Source organism: Ciconia boyciana, chromosome 5 (genome assembly GCF_034638445.1).
Source record: "Ciconia boyciana chromosome 5, ASM3463844v1, whole genome shotgun sequence".
Taxonomy (NCBI): Eukaryota; Metazoa; Chordata; class Aves; order Ciconiiformes; family Ciconiidae; genus Ciconia; species Ciconia boyciana.
This window is the reverse complement of record NC_132938.1, coordinates 85369619-85388187: the sequence shown is the minus strand read 5'-3', so window position 1 is coordinate 85388187 and position 18569 is coordinate 85369619. Positions and strand designations below refer to the sequence as shown.

At 41.0% G+C, this 18569-nt stretch overlaps 1 protein-coding gene across 3 annotated transcripts in view; it reads left to right on the top strand.

Annotated features, from left to right (window-relative positions):
* Positions 1–18569, top strand: part of ANTXR2 (ANTXR cell adhesion molecule 2) — a 123087-nt gene that overhangs the window by 56102 nt on the left and 48416 nt on the right. For 2 of the 3 annotated variants that reach the window (XM_072861276.1, XM_072861275.1), the window contains exons 11-15: positions 2489–2567; positions 6269–6364; positions 12601–12642; positions 13692–13787; positions 17854–18021. In XM_072861276.1, coding sequence (XP_072717377.1) covers positions 2489–2567; positions 6269–6364; positions 12601–12642; positions 13692–13787; positions 17854–18021 — 481 coding nt within the window. The remainder of the gene's footprint in view (positions 1–2488; positions 2568–6268; positions 6365–12600; positions 12643–13691; positions 13788–17853; positions 18022–18569) is intronic. The other variant, XM_072861277.1, reaches the window with a different exon arrangement.

Sequence of the window (18569 nt, the reverse complement as noted above, 5' to 3'; positions counted from 1 at the left end):
AGGATAAACAACTTTGTGAAATTATATTAGAAGATACTCCTGACTGACAAGAACACACACGGGTCAGGAGGAAGGATGATATTGCCAGGCAGCAAAGGGAGTTGACTGGATAGCAGAAAAAAACGATAGGAAATTGAGGATTCACATTCACTTTTTTTAAAAAAAATGAAATGGGGAAAAAGCAAGCATCTGAAAGTGTTTTGGAAATTCGACCCTAGTAGCTGGCAGCAACTGTAGTCAGATGTGACTGGCCAAATCCAGCAGTTCTTCACTAATGCATAGGCAGAGTTATTTTTTATCTCAGTGGGAGTCTTGCTCAACAAGAGACTACAGAAATGGTTCCAACCAAAGATAAAAGAGCTGAGGAAAACCTGCAATGTATTTAGACACAGTTAAAATACCATCGGAAATAAAGTCAACGCAGGAGGTATAGAAGGATCTAGGTTCTTAAAGAACACGGTACGTTAATTTAAAAATCAAAATGGCTTGTTGTACTACATTTGGATTTAGAGCAGTTGGAAGGGTTCTTACAATGCTAGCAGGCTTTGAACCAAGCAATGTAATCCCAATTATGGCATCAGTCAGTGGGAAGGCACCCACCGTTACTTAGGAAAGTTCAGAAAAAGTAGAAAGGCTGAATAGCTTTTGTGTTCAGGAAACGTGACCGCAGTGAACACCCGTTCTTGGGCGCAACCAAGTTCAAAACTTGGTGCGGAGCCTGTGGCGTGTTTCTCTAAGTCATACTTTAAAAAGACAAGGCTAAAAGGGGAAAATGAAACATGCAAGAGAATAATCTTTCCTCTTTGAATTTGTGCTTAACTGACAAGTTGCCATCCAAAAATACTTCTGTGTGCTGTGGATTCTTCAGTATTTATGGGCTGAATTCAGTGATTCCCTTCCAACTCGAGATATTCTATGATTCTATGATTCAGTTACGGCTGTACAGTCAAAGTTCATGCAGTGGTACGACCGGGGTGCAAAAGGATGTAGGACAACCCCAGGACACCGGAAAGAGTCACATTAGCATAACTGGGCTGTAGGTTAGTGACTTGGACAGAAAAACGCTTTGTGTGATGTATTCGTGATGCGCAAATCTCCAAAAGGTTTAAGAGTTTAAACACACAAATTTCTTCAGGGACACCTGTCAGGAGCTGGGCTGTGTTTCAACAGCACAGTGTGTGCTTACGTCCTTCTCTGGTGAAAAAAAGGCACGGCATGAAATCCCCTCGCACTGCAGTCAATAGGATTGTTTTGCTAGTCAAACTCGAGCAGAATTGTCGTGCTGAAATTTCCCACAGCATTTCTCATTAAAGTGGCAAAGCAAAACATGGGGGGAAAAAAAAAAAAGCGTCACATTAAAAAAATTCATCACTAACAAAAGTTTTAGTATAGTTTGCTTTATTTAGTGCGTTGGAAGGGAATTGAATGAATTTTTTATTTTTATCTGTTCTGATTCACTTATTCCAGTAATCATTAGAAGTAAATTAGAGTTATTCTTTCTGTTAGATCAATTATTCATAACACAGATCATTTAAAAATGAGTTTAGCGGAAGCAACTTATTTCATTTTTACTAAAACTGAAAAAGAAATTAGCCAAATTAGTTAAAATAGCTTTGAACTCCATATTGACTGAAGCATTTGTGCCAGAATAAAAATTCATGACATGTAAGAACGGTATAAATGATTAATCATTTTAGTTCATGGATATCTATATTTTTATTTAATTACATCTATGCATAATATAAACTGTCTGAATCTTGGGAATCCAAGCCAGAGAAGCTGAAGAGTCTTCTTATGTTTAACATTCACCATGTGTTGTTTTCTTCTAGGGTTAATTTGTAAAATGTAAACCACATACTATTTGCATGCAGTGTTTATGTACTATTTATAGAAAGTCTTGACCATTTATAATTATCCGACATTTTTATCCATAATGTCTGCATATGACTAAAGAGATGTTTATGGAACAGACAAAACAATGTTATTTTTACAACTGAACTTCCATTTATTTTATGTAAAACTTTTTGGAGTATTTTATGCTACATGGAATAGAAAAGGGATATTCTCTACTCAGATAGCTCTCTATCGAGAAGACTAAAATTATTTCCAAATCATAATCAACACAGTACCTGCGGAAGACTGTATTGTTCATTTTAAGCAGCATAAATTGAAGAAAGCTCAGTCTGGAAGGACCAAAAATTGGTTTCTGAAAGCCATGAGGTCCAACCCTGTAGAAGCTAAGTATCTCGATCACTTAAAACTCATCGGAGTCATCTAGAAACGATAACAGAAAGTAATCACGTTAGCTTTGTGATTTCTGTGAAGTCACTTCTGACGTCTAGTGCAGCTCAGAGGCCCCGACTCCCATTTTCCTCTCTTGGAACACTTTTTCTCTTGAACAGTCTGTACATACAAGTGCCTCCGTAGCATGTATGCGCTTTTATTGACTGTTTTCTGGCTGCTGATTTTTTTTTCTCTTTCTTTCCAGAACGCTGGAAGTTTTGGTGAGTTTGAACGAAGGGCAGTCTTTCATGTCCAGCTCATTAACAATCACTGCTTCAGAGTGTGTAAGTAAATGGCTAATATCATTCCATGTAAATCCTGAAATCCAGTTTCTCTTTTGGTTTTACCATTGCATGACCTCTCAGTGCAGAGAACCTCACCACATGGCAAGTCCCATTAGATGTTTAGAATGCACAAATCCACCTAACGCATACACCTGTGCAGACACAGACAGAATATACATAACTTAATGATACATGATTTCTTAATATGTAGGTGCATACATACATATGTATGTCCTAAGATGCTTCCTCTGTATTTTGAGACATGCTTAGAACCTGTTTTATAACACCAGTACAAGCAACAAAGAGCTTTCAGTTGTTCTGAATTTCCTGATGAAGTGTGTGTGTGTGTGTGTGGGGGGGGGTTACAGACAAGATTTTTTTCTGCAGTTATATAAAACAATTCCCTTAATTCTTCCTGTTACTGTGGCAAACAGCTTTATTTTAGGAAGATTTTTTTTGCAGGATTCCACATAAGTGAAGTATTGCTGTATGTATCATCTGAGACTTCCTAATAACACACGAAAGCCATCTCTTACGTGGCAGGCTTAGAGATTTACCTTTGCTTTCTGACACGGGCTCTGTTACAGGGCTTTCTCTTTTCATTGCTGCTGCTTCTGTTTTGCTAGCTGCTTCAGGGGCTGCTGGTTTAGACCATATGCAGAACTGTATGTAGAGGGAAAGCCCTGGAATTCTTCCCTCCCAGGCTACCTCAGCCAGCTCTGCCCTGAGATCCAAGCAGTGTCTGTGTGTTCCTTGTCTGTGCGGGGCTTGTATTTTTCAATAGCTTGTGAATTGTATTTTGCTAAATATATTACAACAAATTACTTTAGCACAGTGTGCAGCTGTGGCTTTCAAAATATTGGGAAGCTTCTGTGCCATCAGAGACTTGCTCGCTATAAATATAATCATGTCGTAAGAGCCAGGTGTGACACAGTCACCTGGGGTCCCATTCCAGCACAGTTCCACGGAGCAGGAGCAGGCTGAAGCTGAGCAGGCAGAACCTTAGGACTTCAGCCTGGGTATGGAAGGTGGTCATAATCCTACAGGAGGATACTAACGCTATGTAACTTTAGATACCTAACTTTGGTGCCTGACTAAGGAGCGTAGGCTCTCAACTCTGTTAATTAGGGGAGGTAGTCTTTGTCAAAGCACAGGCTGGAGTACCTAAGTTAAGCCTAGGGTTAAGGTAGTGTGAACATTCTGCTATGTTTTCATCATAGCCTTTCATCATAGAAAAGAGTTAAAAATAGCTTCTAGGATAAACCACATACTTATGCAGTCAGTGACTTTTCTGACTTAATATATAAAATTTCTAATCTGACATTTCTGCTCTCCATTAATTTCTTCTGTCTTCTGTATTACATAGGCAGGACAGTTGACATTTTTGCAGTTAGATGCAAGACCACGACGTAGGGATGCAGGTTTTGAAAATGTGCTGCGCATGGATACTGTGTTTCTTTAAATTTGTCTCATTTAAAGTGTGACTTTAGTGCAGCTTTCCTGTCAGGCATAGAAGCATACAGAACAGTACCTTCTGCTCATCAGCATGTATTTTTCCAACAGTGTTTTTATAGCTCGTAGGTAATTAACCTAAAAGAGAAAAAATGACATTTTTCTTCTATTCATTTAAAACCTAAATACTTGGGTAACTAGAAATCAGAGTCATTTCAGTTCAGCCCTTCAGTTTCAGGAAGAAAGCCTGAATGAATTGAGAGCTGAAGAAACACACACTACCTAAACCATGTTTCTCTGTTTAAGGGCCTCTTTATCATTCAGAAGCATTTCAATCTTCCACCAAAGCGTGCTGAAGCAGCCTCTCAGCATGATAACGTAAGGACAGTATAATCACAGAAGGATGCTGGAGACTAACTGTAGACTGCTTTTCTCTTTATCTTAGTCCTTTCAGAGAAAGCAGCACATGTTAAGTCTGTCCCCATGCCCCCTTAAAAATCGGTAAGATTGAACAGATAGGTAAAAACAAAGCATTGATGCAAAGCAGATCATACCAAATTGCTGGGTACGGCTGTCTTCGCTCTGCTGTACTCTAACAATGCTTCTCTGTGGTCAAAAGTTTTCCCTAACAAGAAACAGAATGAGTACAGATGTGCATTGACAGTAAAAACTGTCGTACTTCTGATCATCCTTTTTTTTTTTTGCCTTTCATACGTGTTGCAGCAGAGACAGCTCCATACAAGGAGAACTGCTGTTTCCATAGTAGCAGATGGGCAACTGCAAGAAATGGGTCACTGCTAGAATTGTTCCACTAATTCTGATAGCTGAGCAGCTGATGGCTAGTTGGCATACAAGAGTTACAAGTTACAGCCTCCCCTAGCAAACACACATTGCTGCAGTGAAAACAAACAAAAAATATGTTGCATCTAGGCACCGAGGCACGCATCTTACCTGCTTCTCGAAATGCGTATGCCTCGCTGCACCTACGTGTACTTGGAATAAAGCTCTGTTTCACCTTCCATTTGCAATGGTGTGTCTCCAGTACAACTTTTCTCACGTGGACAGAATTTCTCACGCTGTACTCCAGCCTTAGTGATTCCCTGGGTGTCCCTCCTTTCGTTTTTCCCCAGCTGAAGTCTGAGTAACTTCTGTTTTCATAAGGTCACTGTTGCATTTTTCTCAGTGTTGTTCTAAACCAGCACAGCGGCACAGAACACCAAGTGTAAGAATAAAAGCACCTACAGGACGTGGTTTTGAGGTGGTGGGAGATGGGCTGCTCATTTCTTCATCAAAAGCAGTACTGCTGGAAGCAGTAACGCTCGGTCAGAATTTGTTAGGATGGTGGCTTCAGGTTCAAATAGCAGTACTACAGTGTGCTATAGTCTGTACAGTGTGAATGCCCCAGATGTGGGGGTGATAAGCATAAAAGCTTTATATATGTATTGTTAGTAGAGATTCCTTAAAATTCCACCCACCCACCAGTCTATACAGACCTGTGTCCTCACGGGAGGAGAAGGGCATCTGTCATACACAGACTTAGGAGACTTTCCCTGTTTGTGTCTAACAGCTCATTTCTTAGCAGTCAGCGTACCCTTCCTTTTCTTTAAGTTGGGCCTCATTCTTGTCTCAAGGATACCAGTTTTACATCAAAATGAATCCAGTGACGTCAGCAGAAATATTCCTGGCTTGCACTGGGACAAGTTGGGCCTGTTACCCATGAGTGAATGACTTAATTTGAACTTAGGTTTACAGGTAGGCAGAAAAAAGTTTCAAAGTTTTGTCATTTTCAATTTAATACGTCCATTGGTACTGCTGTGTTCAGCACGCTGTGTTTAGTCCCTTAGACTACCTGAGACTTGCAGGCCCCAGAATATGTAGGGCATGAGAAGCATGAATAGCATGAATAGCATCTTACCACCTCCTCCCTCTTTTTCGTGTTGATGCATCATTCATTGTGATATGCAGCTCCTGTTGAAGCATCCTAGCTTACCTTCTACAGAACTTGTGGAACTGAGGAGACTTACAGCAGAGGATGTCCCTGAACTCGTGCCAAATACGAATTTGGCTAAGGTCCCTTTCTTGATCCTTTGTGAGGAATTTCTCCGTTGGCAAGAATAAGATCCGATGAGTGGGAACAATTTGTTTGGGATTTGTATCATTCAGTAGGGAGCTGCTTTGGGGTGAGTGGGAAAACCAGGTAGCAGTCATTTGCAACATCCGCTGACATGGTCTTTCTGCTTTCTTCGCAGTCTAGTGGAGTAGCAGCGCTTATTGCTGTTCTTGTGCTGTTACTGTTAGCGGCACTTGGTCTGCTGTGGTGGTTCTGGCCCCTCTGCTGCAAAGTGGTGAGTAAAGACTATTAGAAAAAGTCACTGGATGTGCGACTCCTGATTATAACTCATACCATGTTGGGAAACACAGATACCATAGGAAATAGGTTAAGTAACAGGAGAGCTACACATGACATAAGCCATCTGTTGAGGGAGTTTTCTTTCATTAGTGATACGCAAAAAATGGAAGAAGAGACCAGCTTCATCACTGTGGACTGCACTCTTAGCAGTGCTTCTGGCTTTCTGAGACCTGCACACACGTGAACCAGCATCAGCATGCTGGTGTGCTGCTCACTGGCTTTCTACTAAGTGAGCACATGTGTTATATTTCTGTGAAACCTTTGATAAAAGCCTTTTCTCTATTATTTGAAAGTTGTTGGCCATATTGGTATGCAGATGTTACCCTGAAATCAAGGAGCATTTTAAAAGTACTATCACTAAAATTGGTATTTGTAGTCCATTATAGGCTCTCAAGTTGGAAATCCCTTATTGTCTTAATAATCCCTTGCACACATGGCATCTCTTTTCATCTGAGTGCACCCTTTATCCTTCTAGCAGCAGTCAGCAATGCTGTTTCACTAACTCTCCTTCCATCTCCTTGCGTGTTGGGGTTTTTAAATTGGTGAAGTTTATTATTAATCCAGTTCAACGACAGCGCTGAGGACTTGGGAAGTGGAGATAGCTTCCAGGCTGTTACTGTATTCCTCGTCTTGTCTTGGGCTTGTGGAACCTGTGCCAGCAGAGGAACTGGCCTTCTCGCCTGACCATGCTGAGGCCCACGTAATCAAAAGCTTTGGTGTAGTCCGTCAGGCCTCAGGCTATCCTAGGGCAAGAAGTCCTCAGCCCCTACCTGCATCCGCATGGTCTGGGGTTTCTGAGGCAAGAACCACGAGCTCTTCTCTAATGAAAAGACTCTCTTCTGTTTCATTCTCCACAGTACAGTCCCACCAGAAATCTAGGGAGGTTGTCTGTTTGTCATTTTACTTCAACTTTATTTTATATCATGAGCCTTCCTGTGGAAAAGAAAAATTCGAAATCAGTAAGAAGAAAGCTTCCTATTTTCTTATTTTAAAATAATTGGCTAACCTTAATTCACAGACCATCCTCACACTTCTTAGTTTCTACACTTTCTGTCTGTAGAAAGTGGCTACAGTTAGGCATTTCACGTGGATCTGTCATCTGGGGCAGGGTGAGGGGGAGATGGAGGACATGAAGGAAATAATACTGCAGCAGACTTATGCTGGTAGAAGAGCAAACATTTTGTGTTTCAAAGTCTAGTTATTTTAAAAATACGCAGGTAAAATACAATTTAAATCCTTAAGTGAAGCCAGGAAACTTTTTCAGTGTCTCCTGTCAGCTAATTACAGACATACTTTGGAGTGAGTTATTTCACTACTCGTGCATAGTTGTTGAGAGCGATCATCATATCCTCTCTCAAGGGCTGCTTTTCTGAAAGCATCTGCTTTTCTTTTGTCCTTTTCCTGACTTCTCAAGTTTTTCTTTTTTTTTTTTTTTCATGACAAACACACTTCCTTTTGAGTTGACTGATATCAGGAAACCTACTGTTCCTTTAGTTTGTCAGAGCTCTCAGAGCGAGTTACTTCACTAAAACTCTAGTTTTTGTCACTAGCTGAATATGACTGTCAGAACATAATCCATGCATCTCTATGTTAGCCCAGAATCAGTCTTTTACAGCTGGAAGTGCAATCGATCACGTGATATTCAGTTGCACACACAGTTTTAATTGTTTGCCAAGTGGATGGTTATTTTTCAGCATCAGGTTTACACATGTACAACCTAGTGAAAAAAATGAAAATACTCTTCACATTGGTCAGTCTTCAGAGGTTAGTTCTCGTCAGTGGTCAGTTCCCGTGGTATAGTAAAACTTCATATACTGTGCATTTTCCTTTCATTACAGTGAAGAGTGATTGCAGTATCTCAGTCCCTTGAGAGCAGGAATTCTCTTTCCAGTGATGACTCTGTAATGACAATCACTAAGGTGCTTTCTGGATTTTTTTATGTCAAAGTCCTACATTAAAAAAAAGTCAAATGTATAGTTCTGTAGTATTAATTTCCAGCCCTTTTGGTAGCTATGCCAGTATAATACATGAAAATATTAGCTGCACCAGCCTGTGCCTGTTACAAGTGAAAGGAGTTCAGTTTACAGTACAGGTGTACATCAACACATCATGCAGAGCTGTGGAGGAATAGCTAAGCTAGGACCCAATTAACTAAAATAGATGCCCTTTAGAACGAATTGCAGAGCAAAGATAGATGTTACCTTGGCTGCCGAAGATGCACCGTGGCGTTAAGGAAGGCTTCTTTCTCGGCTAATCTCCTGTGTGGAGCTACATTTCCACAAAGAGCTGCACTGAGCTGTGAGAAAATGTCCCTTGGTTCTGATTCACCTTGTGCTTAAGTCTGTTCCTCCCGGATGTTTACTTTAAGGGATAGTAACTTACCCCGACCATCTTTTCTGGATATAATGTTTGGTACAGGAGTAACTGGCTATTTCTGGGGAAGTCTTGAGCCATAGATTGGTGAGTTATTACTAAGAAGCAGCCTGACTTCTATGGGAGCAATAAAACCATGGCACTTTAAATGCTAGTGCCCTCTGTTGTTTCCTCCCACCTCTCATGGATATTACTTGTTTCTTTAAAAAGAAAAGGTAATTTTAGGACTCATTGCTACAACAATACTGAGTTCCAAAACCACATACTGTTGCACTGAACCTATTACCAAATACTGACTCCTCCTTTCTTTTTGTTTTGATGTCCGTTTCCTCAGATCATTATACCGTGCCTCCATTCTTTTCCCTCTCCCCTGCACCTGAGGTTCTCACATTACATGTTATTGCCACTTCTGGCTGTGTAGTTTTGCGCTTTGGTGTCAGTGTCCTTGACAAGAGAAGCAGCATATGAGGACCAGGCAGGACCTCGTCTTCCCTTCCTCCGAGTCCACTTCCCTGGCAGAGCAGGGCGTCTGGTTTCATGGGACAAAGAAGAGGAGCAAGGAAGAAAGCAGCAGCCCTCAAACCCTGTAAGCATCCCATGCTTCAGAATCAAACGGAAGAGAGGCAAAAGGTGTTGCGGACAGAACAGAATGGGCGTCCGGAGCCACACGAGCGCATAATCCCTACTGCCTGCAGGCAGGGTGGTGAGCTTCAGGTGGTTCGGGCACTCCACTTCATCCGTGCTAGGACTCAGTCTTGACAGCCTTCCTTGCTCTGAAGTCCATGTACACTTGCAGGTTGGGGTGGGGTAGGGGGACTCCTTTTTCTTTTTCTCTCCCCACCCCCTGCCTTTTTTTTAAAGGCAGTTCACTGTTGACAGTTCTTTCACTCTTCCCTCAATATCAGAACATATGATCGCATCAAGCTGGCTTCAGGCTCTGGTGCTGACATTTCCTAATGCCCACATCACGCGAACATTTGAAACGTGTTAATGAGCAGATCAAAGGGACTGTTGCCTGAAGCAACTAACTTTTTTTCTTTCTTTTTTTTTTTTTTTTGTAAGAAATCGGCTCTCCTCCAAACTCAGGTCTTCATTCTTTGCAGCTAAATAAATGAGATGCAGCCTTGCCTGGTGATGATGATAATAAAACAAAACAAAACAAAATCAGGAAGTAATCCATCTCTACATGGGGTTAAGAAAACAGCAGCATTATTCAGAGTCTTCTGTATTTTACACAATCTGAATCAAGTTCAGGAAAAATCAATTTGCAGTATTACAATCTTCAGCATGTGCAGTTTCATGCTACATTTGCATTGCTTTCTGCCAAAGCTGCATGGGTTCCTCGGATTTCTGTTTTTTAAAAACGGCTTTCTACTGATTTCACTTGAAATATCACACAAGACTGAAAATCATCTTTGTGTGTGTGTGCGTGTGAGAGAGCAAGTGTGTGAGGAGCCTGTGGAAACATAAGGATGCAGGCATTTACATTCCACTTCTGTCAGCAGGGGTGAGTATCTGCTACTCAAAGCAGATTATTTTCTCACACCACTGTCACATTTAAAGCAAGTTTCATTTTCTGAAGCTATTAGAAATAGCAGCTAATTAATGTATTGGTTAGCTTCAAATCAAGTTTACCCTCTAACTTCAGGGAGTTTAGCAGCTGGCATAGGATTAGATCCTTTGCTCAGGGAGTCAAACAAAAAATGTCACTGACTCGTGACTTTTGAAGCCCAGTGAGGTCCAACAAGTAGAGTTTTTCTTGATTCATGGGGGTCGACATTTTGATTCTGTAAATATCAAAAGGCGTGGCGCCCAAGCGAACTTTAGCATGCATCACAAAGAAGTTTACTATGTAAAGTCATCTTTGCTCGGGAGAGATTGCAAGACTTAAGAGTTGTAGAACTATAGAAAGTGGAGTGATAATACCGTTTTAATATGTATTTATATAAATCTGCAACCTAACGAGGCCTTTCCCCCTGTACAGCTTGCAGTCTTGGCAGCGAAATACAATTTTTTGAGATAATCGTTAGAGACAGGCAAAAGGGAAATAAGAATGGGAATTAAATAAGATAAGGTGACCCTTAATATATTGAAAGTACTGTTTTACCGTTTCCAGTCTTTTAATTGCTTCCAGTGAGAATTAAATATCTTCGTGCTTTGGGAAATCTTGCTCAGCATCCAAGTATCTCTCAGAATCTGTCCCATGATCCCTCTGTGTTGTTGTTTCTTGTAAAGTTAGGGCAGTAATTCCAATCTGGCTCGCAGGAATGTTTCACTAATTAAATAATTGATTTCTGTTAAGTATTCTGAAAATTCCTGATGGGTGGGAAGAAAAAGTATTCAGAAATATTTAAAGAAAAGTAATTCCTGGCATGTTTTTGCAACATCATAGCAGCCAAGGGATGTCTGGTGAAAATCCATAGTTGGCTTTCCAATCCACTCAAAGTACCCTGAGCTTGCTTGATGAACAATTCAGTATTTTAAACCTGAAGCGCTGTGGAAAAATGTTTCCAAGGTTGCCATGACTTATTTCTCTTATTTGATAGAATTCCTGTATCCAGTGCTAAAAGTCTGTAACTTGTTTAGACAGTAACTAGTAACTATCTCGGTAGCACTGCGACTTGAAATGTAAATCAAGAAGGAAAACTCTTGATTATTGGTCAAAAAAAAAAGTTTCTTTTATGCATGATGCTCTATATCTGTGCAGTGACATTTATAGATCGCGGTAGTGTAAATGAAAGTACTGTAATTAACAGTGTGGAGTGAATAAAATGAGACATATTTCGATTAAGGTACTTGATCCTGTATTAGGAGATTTCGGTGTTTGTCATCACGGACAGTTTTGGTTATGTTTGTATAATACTAAGGCATAGCAAAACTAGACTCCTTCGTATTCACGGGGTATTTTTTAGTCATTTCTATGCAATATTCAAGCACAAAAAATGACTTGATATCACTGAAGTACTTTTTTTAGCTTGCAAACCTGCTTTTCTTGTGGAAGAATGGCTGTGCATTCAGTTTTCGTCTTAATCATTTAGGAGGGTCGCTACCTTCCTCTTCCCCTCCCTGTACTGTTCAGCGGATTCCTGTCAGTACCGGGGAACTCCCTGAGATCTACGATATGTATGTGAGAAAGGGAACAGGAAAAAACTGTAGGTAGAGGTCTAAATGTAAGTGAATTATCCTAAGAGCGGGCCTTACCCAGAAACAGTTTAAGAAGCCTTGTGAATCTAACTCCCACTTGCAGGCACTCCACACTGAACAGTCAAGGAGCTACATACTTAAACTATTAGATCTGAAATGCGAGATCTCTGGAAACGATCTGGATGTCTAGAGGTGAAGCCTGAGCTACCAGAAGGCATTTCACACTTGTCATTGGGCCAGAAATTATCCAGCAGCATGGCACAGGGAAGCAGGCATCTTGGCCCAACATTATGCAAGACCTCACGTAGACCTTGGGATGCTTTTCCTCCCAGGCTTGCTAATTAACTCCATAGGGTTTCATCACAGGCTATTACTTAGAATGACTGAGTCTTATCCGGTCAGGAAGCAAAGTGGCAGACACGTCTGCCCAAAGAGTGTCTGCCAGTCGATTGATGTTATTTGCTATTAGACGGATGGTGTTAATTTCCAGAAGGCCTTGATAATCAATACCCAAGGGACTTGGCAGCAGCGGTTGCCAGTTTGCAAGCAGATGTGGGGGACTCAGATGGAAACCGTTCACTCTTAAAATTTTCTGTTGGCTTTTGGATGCTGCCAGTGCAATTCCTTATGCTTTTATATGTTTGGCTCTTTCAGGTCATCAAAGATCCCCCTCCACCTCCGCCAGCTCCAAAAGAGGTACGGTGCGATGGTGCTCCGCTCATAACACTGGTTACGTGACACCGCTCCTCTGTGCTTTCCTGTGTTCTGCGAATCCGGCTCTTTGTCCTAGCTGCTGAAGAAGAAAGAACTGCCCCGTGGGAAGCCTTAAGCTGAGAGCGGGATGGCCAAAGTCCGGATCTCTGTTCTGTCTCAGTCATCTCAGTGTGGCATGCATTAAGCTCAAATCCACAGAAATATTTAGGGGCTTTATCCCAAGATAGTTGAACATTATTTTTGCCATTCTGCAGCGCAAGCAGAAAGACTGAGTAGCTCTTGTATAACAGTCTAAAGATTCCTGTAGGATTTAAATGGCATTTTCCCACAGCTTCGGCATTCCAGACACTGAAGAACCCTTATAAGGGAGTTTCTCTCCCTCTTATGGGCAGTAATGTGCTAGAGGATCTTCTGGTGTCTTCAGTATTTTTGCCCCTCCGTCTTGATTTAGCCAATTGCTTGAGCGTACTCAAGTGTACTCTGACAGTTAAGTCCACGATAAGGCACACTTCATTGAGCTGAGGCAGCCAAGAGCGAGTTTGACAAAGGTTGGCTTAGGAAACTGTGATTGGCTGTGTAACCTTTATCTGCAGATCTGCTGAATACCGTCTGCTGAATCCAAATGAGTAGGGCTGATGATCTGGCTCCTTGAAGGCATTATATCTTCTGTAGAAGCAGCCACTGGAAATCCTTTTCTTTGTGTGTCTTTTGCTTATTTTTATTAGTGCAAAGGAAAAGGACAAGGCAAAGGAATGATTGTCAGTAGCATACACAGTTAGATTCCCCATTTGGACCTTCCTAATGGTCACCACCAATGCTTTTCCCATGCAAAACATTAAAAATATTTCCAAACGTGACCAGATTTTGTTTGGAATTTGGTAAACGCTTGGGGAACCTAAATATCTGATCTTTCACACCTAACGTGGGAAAACTTACTCTCTCTGAACTCTAGTGAAATATACTAAAAAGACACTTGGGGCCGGGGCAGGAAGTATCTTTTTAAAGTAAATGTTATTTGAATTTATTGACAGGAAGAAGAACAAGAGCCCTTGCCTACCAAGAAATGGCCCACAGTGGATGCTTCCTACTATGGTGGACGGGGAGTTGGAGGCATTAAAAGGATGGAGGTATGTACGATACAGAGATGCCAGTTCACTAAAACACAAGCTCTCTGAGGCTGCAAATGGTGGAAACAAAGACTTTTAAAGTGTACTGAAAATACAAGGGCCTAATGTGTGCTTCCTTCCCAGTGACGTAACCCTTGTAAAATTTTTTACTGTATTGAACAATTTTGACCTTGTCTATGAAAGAACAGCTTTCAGTAGTTCCATTTGACTGGAACTTTAAATAGCTGCCTGAAGACATGCTCTTTCCATCAAGCTAATGAGAAAGGGAGAGTGAGAGCCTTTTCTGAATGTTTTGGAAGAAATTACAGTGAAACATAAGTCCTCCAACTGTGGGCCAGCCAAATGCGCTGACAATGGTGATGCTAGGGAGAGGCTTGATCCCAAAGGAACTCACAGCGACAACGGTGCCTGTCTTTGAAGAGACATGATAGCATCATGTTAATTAAAACAGAATGAAAAATGTGCATCCTTATGGGCACGTCCTTATGTCAGATTTTATAGTCATGTCAGCCTTTATGGAAGTTGCAAAACAGTTTTCTGCAGTTTTTAACTTCAATCTAGGAAATTGTCTCTGACTGAAATACCCACCTAGGCCATATTGATGTATCTTGATTAAACTTTAAAGGTATTGGCCTAAGAATCAGCTTTGCTCGAGTTCTTTTTAAATGCAGCAGAAGAACATGCAAGTTTAAAGCTGTGTTGCTTATATGTGTTTCCTTCAGCAGTTCAGAATTGCTAATTTGAAGAGCTTCAGATTTTAGAAAAAAAAAACATTTTGTGCAGTGCTTTTCAGAGGCAAACTAGAAAATGCTTTCCAACATAAAGAATAACAAGCCTGGATTTCTAATGGGAGCCATGATGAGCCTCCAGGAGGAGTTCCAGGAGGGGTTCCAGGGTTTAAATCATTACAATTTGTAAATGGGATCTTGCACAATGAAACAGAAAACCGACAGATACCTCATGAACACAAGTAACAACAGTACCATAAAGAAATGCATGTTCATCACATGGCAAAAAACCCAGTATTTCTTCTTCAAAGAAGAGAGCAGAAAGTAATGATTAGGTTAGAAAACTTTTTAATCTGTGCTAGGAATTTTCTGCAGGACGAAGGGCTAAAGATGTAAACCAACTGAAATTGCTGACAACACTATCATGGGCTCTTGAAAGGCACCTCATTCTGTGGAGCTGTGTCTCCGTCCTTCTCTGGGACCTGAGAATACTAACAAATTTCGGGGCTGGGCGCCGCATCGTAAATGCCTCAGCATTTGAATATGGAGCTTTGCCTCTATCCTGTAGTATCTGTAAGAGTGGGGCTGAGGGAAACGCTGGCTTAAGAGCCCTCTCCCAGCTGTTCGGACGGAGCGGTATCAGACCTCATAGCGTTCACTGGCTCGAGAGAGCACGTTGCTCGTTTGGTGAATCAGGGCAGAGCAAGTGTGGAAACGAGAGAGAAAACAAAACCAGTCTAACAAGATGATGCAGGTGAGCGGGTCAAAGGGAGGTTATTCCTTACCTGACAGTTAAATGTAGTTTCTGTGCTGTGGCCAACGAAAAATTTGCTGGACTAGTCATCACGTTTCTTCCCTGTTTTCAGTTCATGTGGTAATGCAGTTGTCTATTTTTTATTGCTTCTCTCTGCTCTATTCTTCTGCCATTCTTCTGGCAGCTTGATTCTGCTGGCAGCTTCCTTGCATAGAGAAAAGGAGAGACTGAACCAGTAAACTTCTGCTTACTACCCCTGTCCTACTTCTCTTCACTTACTATATTCCCTTTCGGGGCAGTTACACATTCACTCTGGCCTTCCCCACTAGCTTCACCCCTCTGCAACAGTCCAGAATAATTTAGCCAGGGTTGTTCACTCTTCCTAGATCTGTCTTTTGGCGTTGCTTTAAAGTTTTATGATGTCATTTCTAGACCCCACCCACTAGAGGCAGTAAGTTTTTATGTCAAAGTTGTGTTGTCAGACTCCGCAAATTCTGGTTTCTTCTGGGTGAAGTCGCTTTAATCTAAAGGAGAAGGTCATTTTATCAGTAAGGAATCCGCCATCTATCTCTAAATGGTTTTAACAGTGTTTGAAATACATTTTAACAACCTCATAAAAAACACCGTAAAAGTACCATTGATCACAGTGAAAGATACAGATGCATTTTAATGACTCAGCAGGGCCTACTTGGACATGAAAGCCCATTCTAATATTGCAGAGAGAGGATTCCCCAGCGAGAAAAAGAAATCACTAAGCAAGCCAAACAGTGAAGTTCACAATAACAGAAAGGTTCAAAACAATCCCCCTCCTAAGAAATGATGGTCTGTATTTTACCAAGGTGAGTTATAGTATTACAGACCAAATTAAGCTCTGTCGTACTTCGCTGCTCTCGTTCTCTGCATTGAGATTACAGTGGTAAAAAACACTTGGTGGTGGTGATAAAATGACAAGATTTTCCTCCAAGGTATTTCATTTATCTGAAGGGGGGTAGACTCTGGCTTGCCTATGTATTTTCCTCACTTTCCGTATCAGCACATTCTGTGTATGGCGCTGATGAGGATGAAGAAGTCAGGCTGCTTCCTCCTCCCATCCTGTGGCATAGTTATCCCGGCACATTACAGGGTGTCCCTAGCAAGACCTGGAGCAGGCTTCTCCCTCCCTCCGGGTAGCAGAAGGAAGACCAGGGGCATGTCTTTTTCCTGGTGAGCAAAACAGTTTTCTGCCCCTTTGCAGTGGGAGAGTTGTTGCATCCCACTGTTTTTCTGCCTACTTTTCAAGTGTTTGAATTGGCAGGTAGCAAGACAGAACTGACATACACCTACCAAGCAGTGTGCAGTGATGCTCTTAACTCTTACCCTCAGGGTGGAAGGTCAGTCTTCTCTGATTTTTCTTACTTGGATTCTTCTCTTTTCATGCCTGGCATCTCCAGTCAGGAGGTCCCTGAAAAAAACAAGTATGTTGGTGGAGTCCTGCAGTAACGGTTAGCTGTTTTCCAGTAACAGTTTCATGACTCATCAGTGTGTCCCATTTACCCAAGATGTAATGTCAGAATTTAATTTCCTGGGTTTAGGTGTATCAGGTCCTCCTTACAGGCTAGACTGTAGCAGATGGCATGACTTAGAAAGTCTTGCACTGAAAATATTCCAGGCCAGTTTTACTAAGAACTTTTAAACTCCAGCCATAGCTTTTAGATGCTCTTTTTGGATGATGAAGTAACAGTCTTGTCTAGGTTTGTTTCCTTGTACGATACAGAAAATGTCCTTGCTGAAATTGCTGCACTGTGTTTCCAATTACAAGATGAAATAAGATTACTGTAGCAAGACAAACCATCTCTCTTAGAGGGAAGGTTTTTTCCTGTATTTCCTCTTTACAGCACCGTAAGTACAACCTTTTATGGAAGTGGAAATACACGCTTGTCTCACCAACAGCAATAATCCAGGTTTCCTTTCTCTTTGAACCTTTTGTATATATTTTATATGCTTGTGGCAAGGGGTAAAATATACATTGCTACATGTTTCACGTTTACTTATTATGCAGGTTACACTGCTTCATCTGCGTTTTCTCCAACATGTATCTTCTTGGAGAACCACTTGAAAACCTGAGCAGTTTCCAGGAGCTTCTGCTAAAACTTGCTCAAGTATCGCCTTCTATCTAAATTGGGGTTCTCAACAAACATGTTGTGTTAGGATATCTGGGGTGACAAAAATCTAGGCTTTCATCAGTGCCAGATTAAGGTCTGGTATTTTAGGATAAATCGGCACTGGAAATGATATTTTTACGTCATTAATTAGTGAAGATTTCCCAGATTTCCTGTCTCCTATATAGCCTGTGTGATGCATGGCAGAATTTTCTTTCAGTATTTGTCTTGACTTATCACTGCTGAGAGACTCATATTTACAAATGTATTTAACTAAGAATGCTTGTCATCAAAAATGAAGAGGTAACATTTTCCTCAATACCTTCCCTCTTGTTTATTCAGAACTTCGTCCAAATTTAAACTTTTTCAGCTACTTCTGTTACTTGCAACAGTTTCCTTGTCCTTCACATACAGTGCATTTACATGTGAACTCTCGCTTTACTTAGGTTCGCTGGGGTGATAAAGGATCCACTGAAGAAGGGGCTAGATTAGAAAAAGCAAAAAATGCTGTGGTGAAACTCCCAGAAGAACCAGAAGAACCTTTTCTTCCTAAACCACCTAAACCAAAGCCTACCTCACCAGCCATTCAGGAGAAGTGGTATACGCCAATTAAGGTAATCTTTTTAGTCTTCAGGACAATATAATTTTGTACTAAAGGCTGGATTTTGTCTGCCTTACCAGTCTTATGCATGCTGAACTAGAGATTATTTTTCAGGTATTCCCATTCGAGTGTAATGTACTATTCTGAAAGTGAACGCCTACCCAGGATGAATAGCAGGAACAGTTTTTAGCCCTAAATGCAGTACTTCATCATTATTGCCACATTCCGTTGTCCTTCCCCAAAAAAGGGACATACCATACAGTAAGAGTACTAAAATTTATGGGGACTTTATTGGCATTTGGTCTCTCTCAATGTATATATAATTAAGCCTAAAACTACACAGTTTGTAGCTGCTATACTAAGTTTTAAACATACATACATACTCACTACCAACCAAGAAAAACAAAAAATTACATAAAGCAATATAATGCAAAAAGTCTGGCAAACAAGTGAAACGTAATAAATGGCATAAAATAAAGAGACATTGTCCTCCATAGATGCCATGAGTCACTTGCAAACCCATAACAAGCTCTTCTTAAAAACTGAAGATGGGTCCATAAA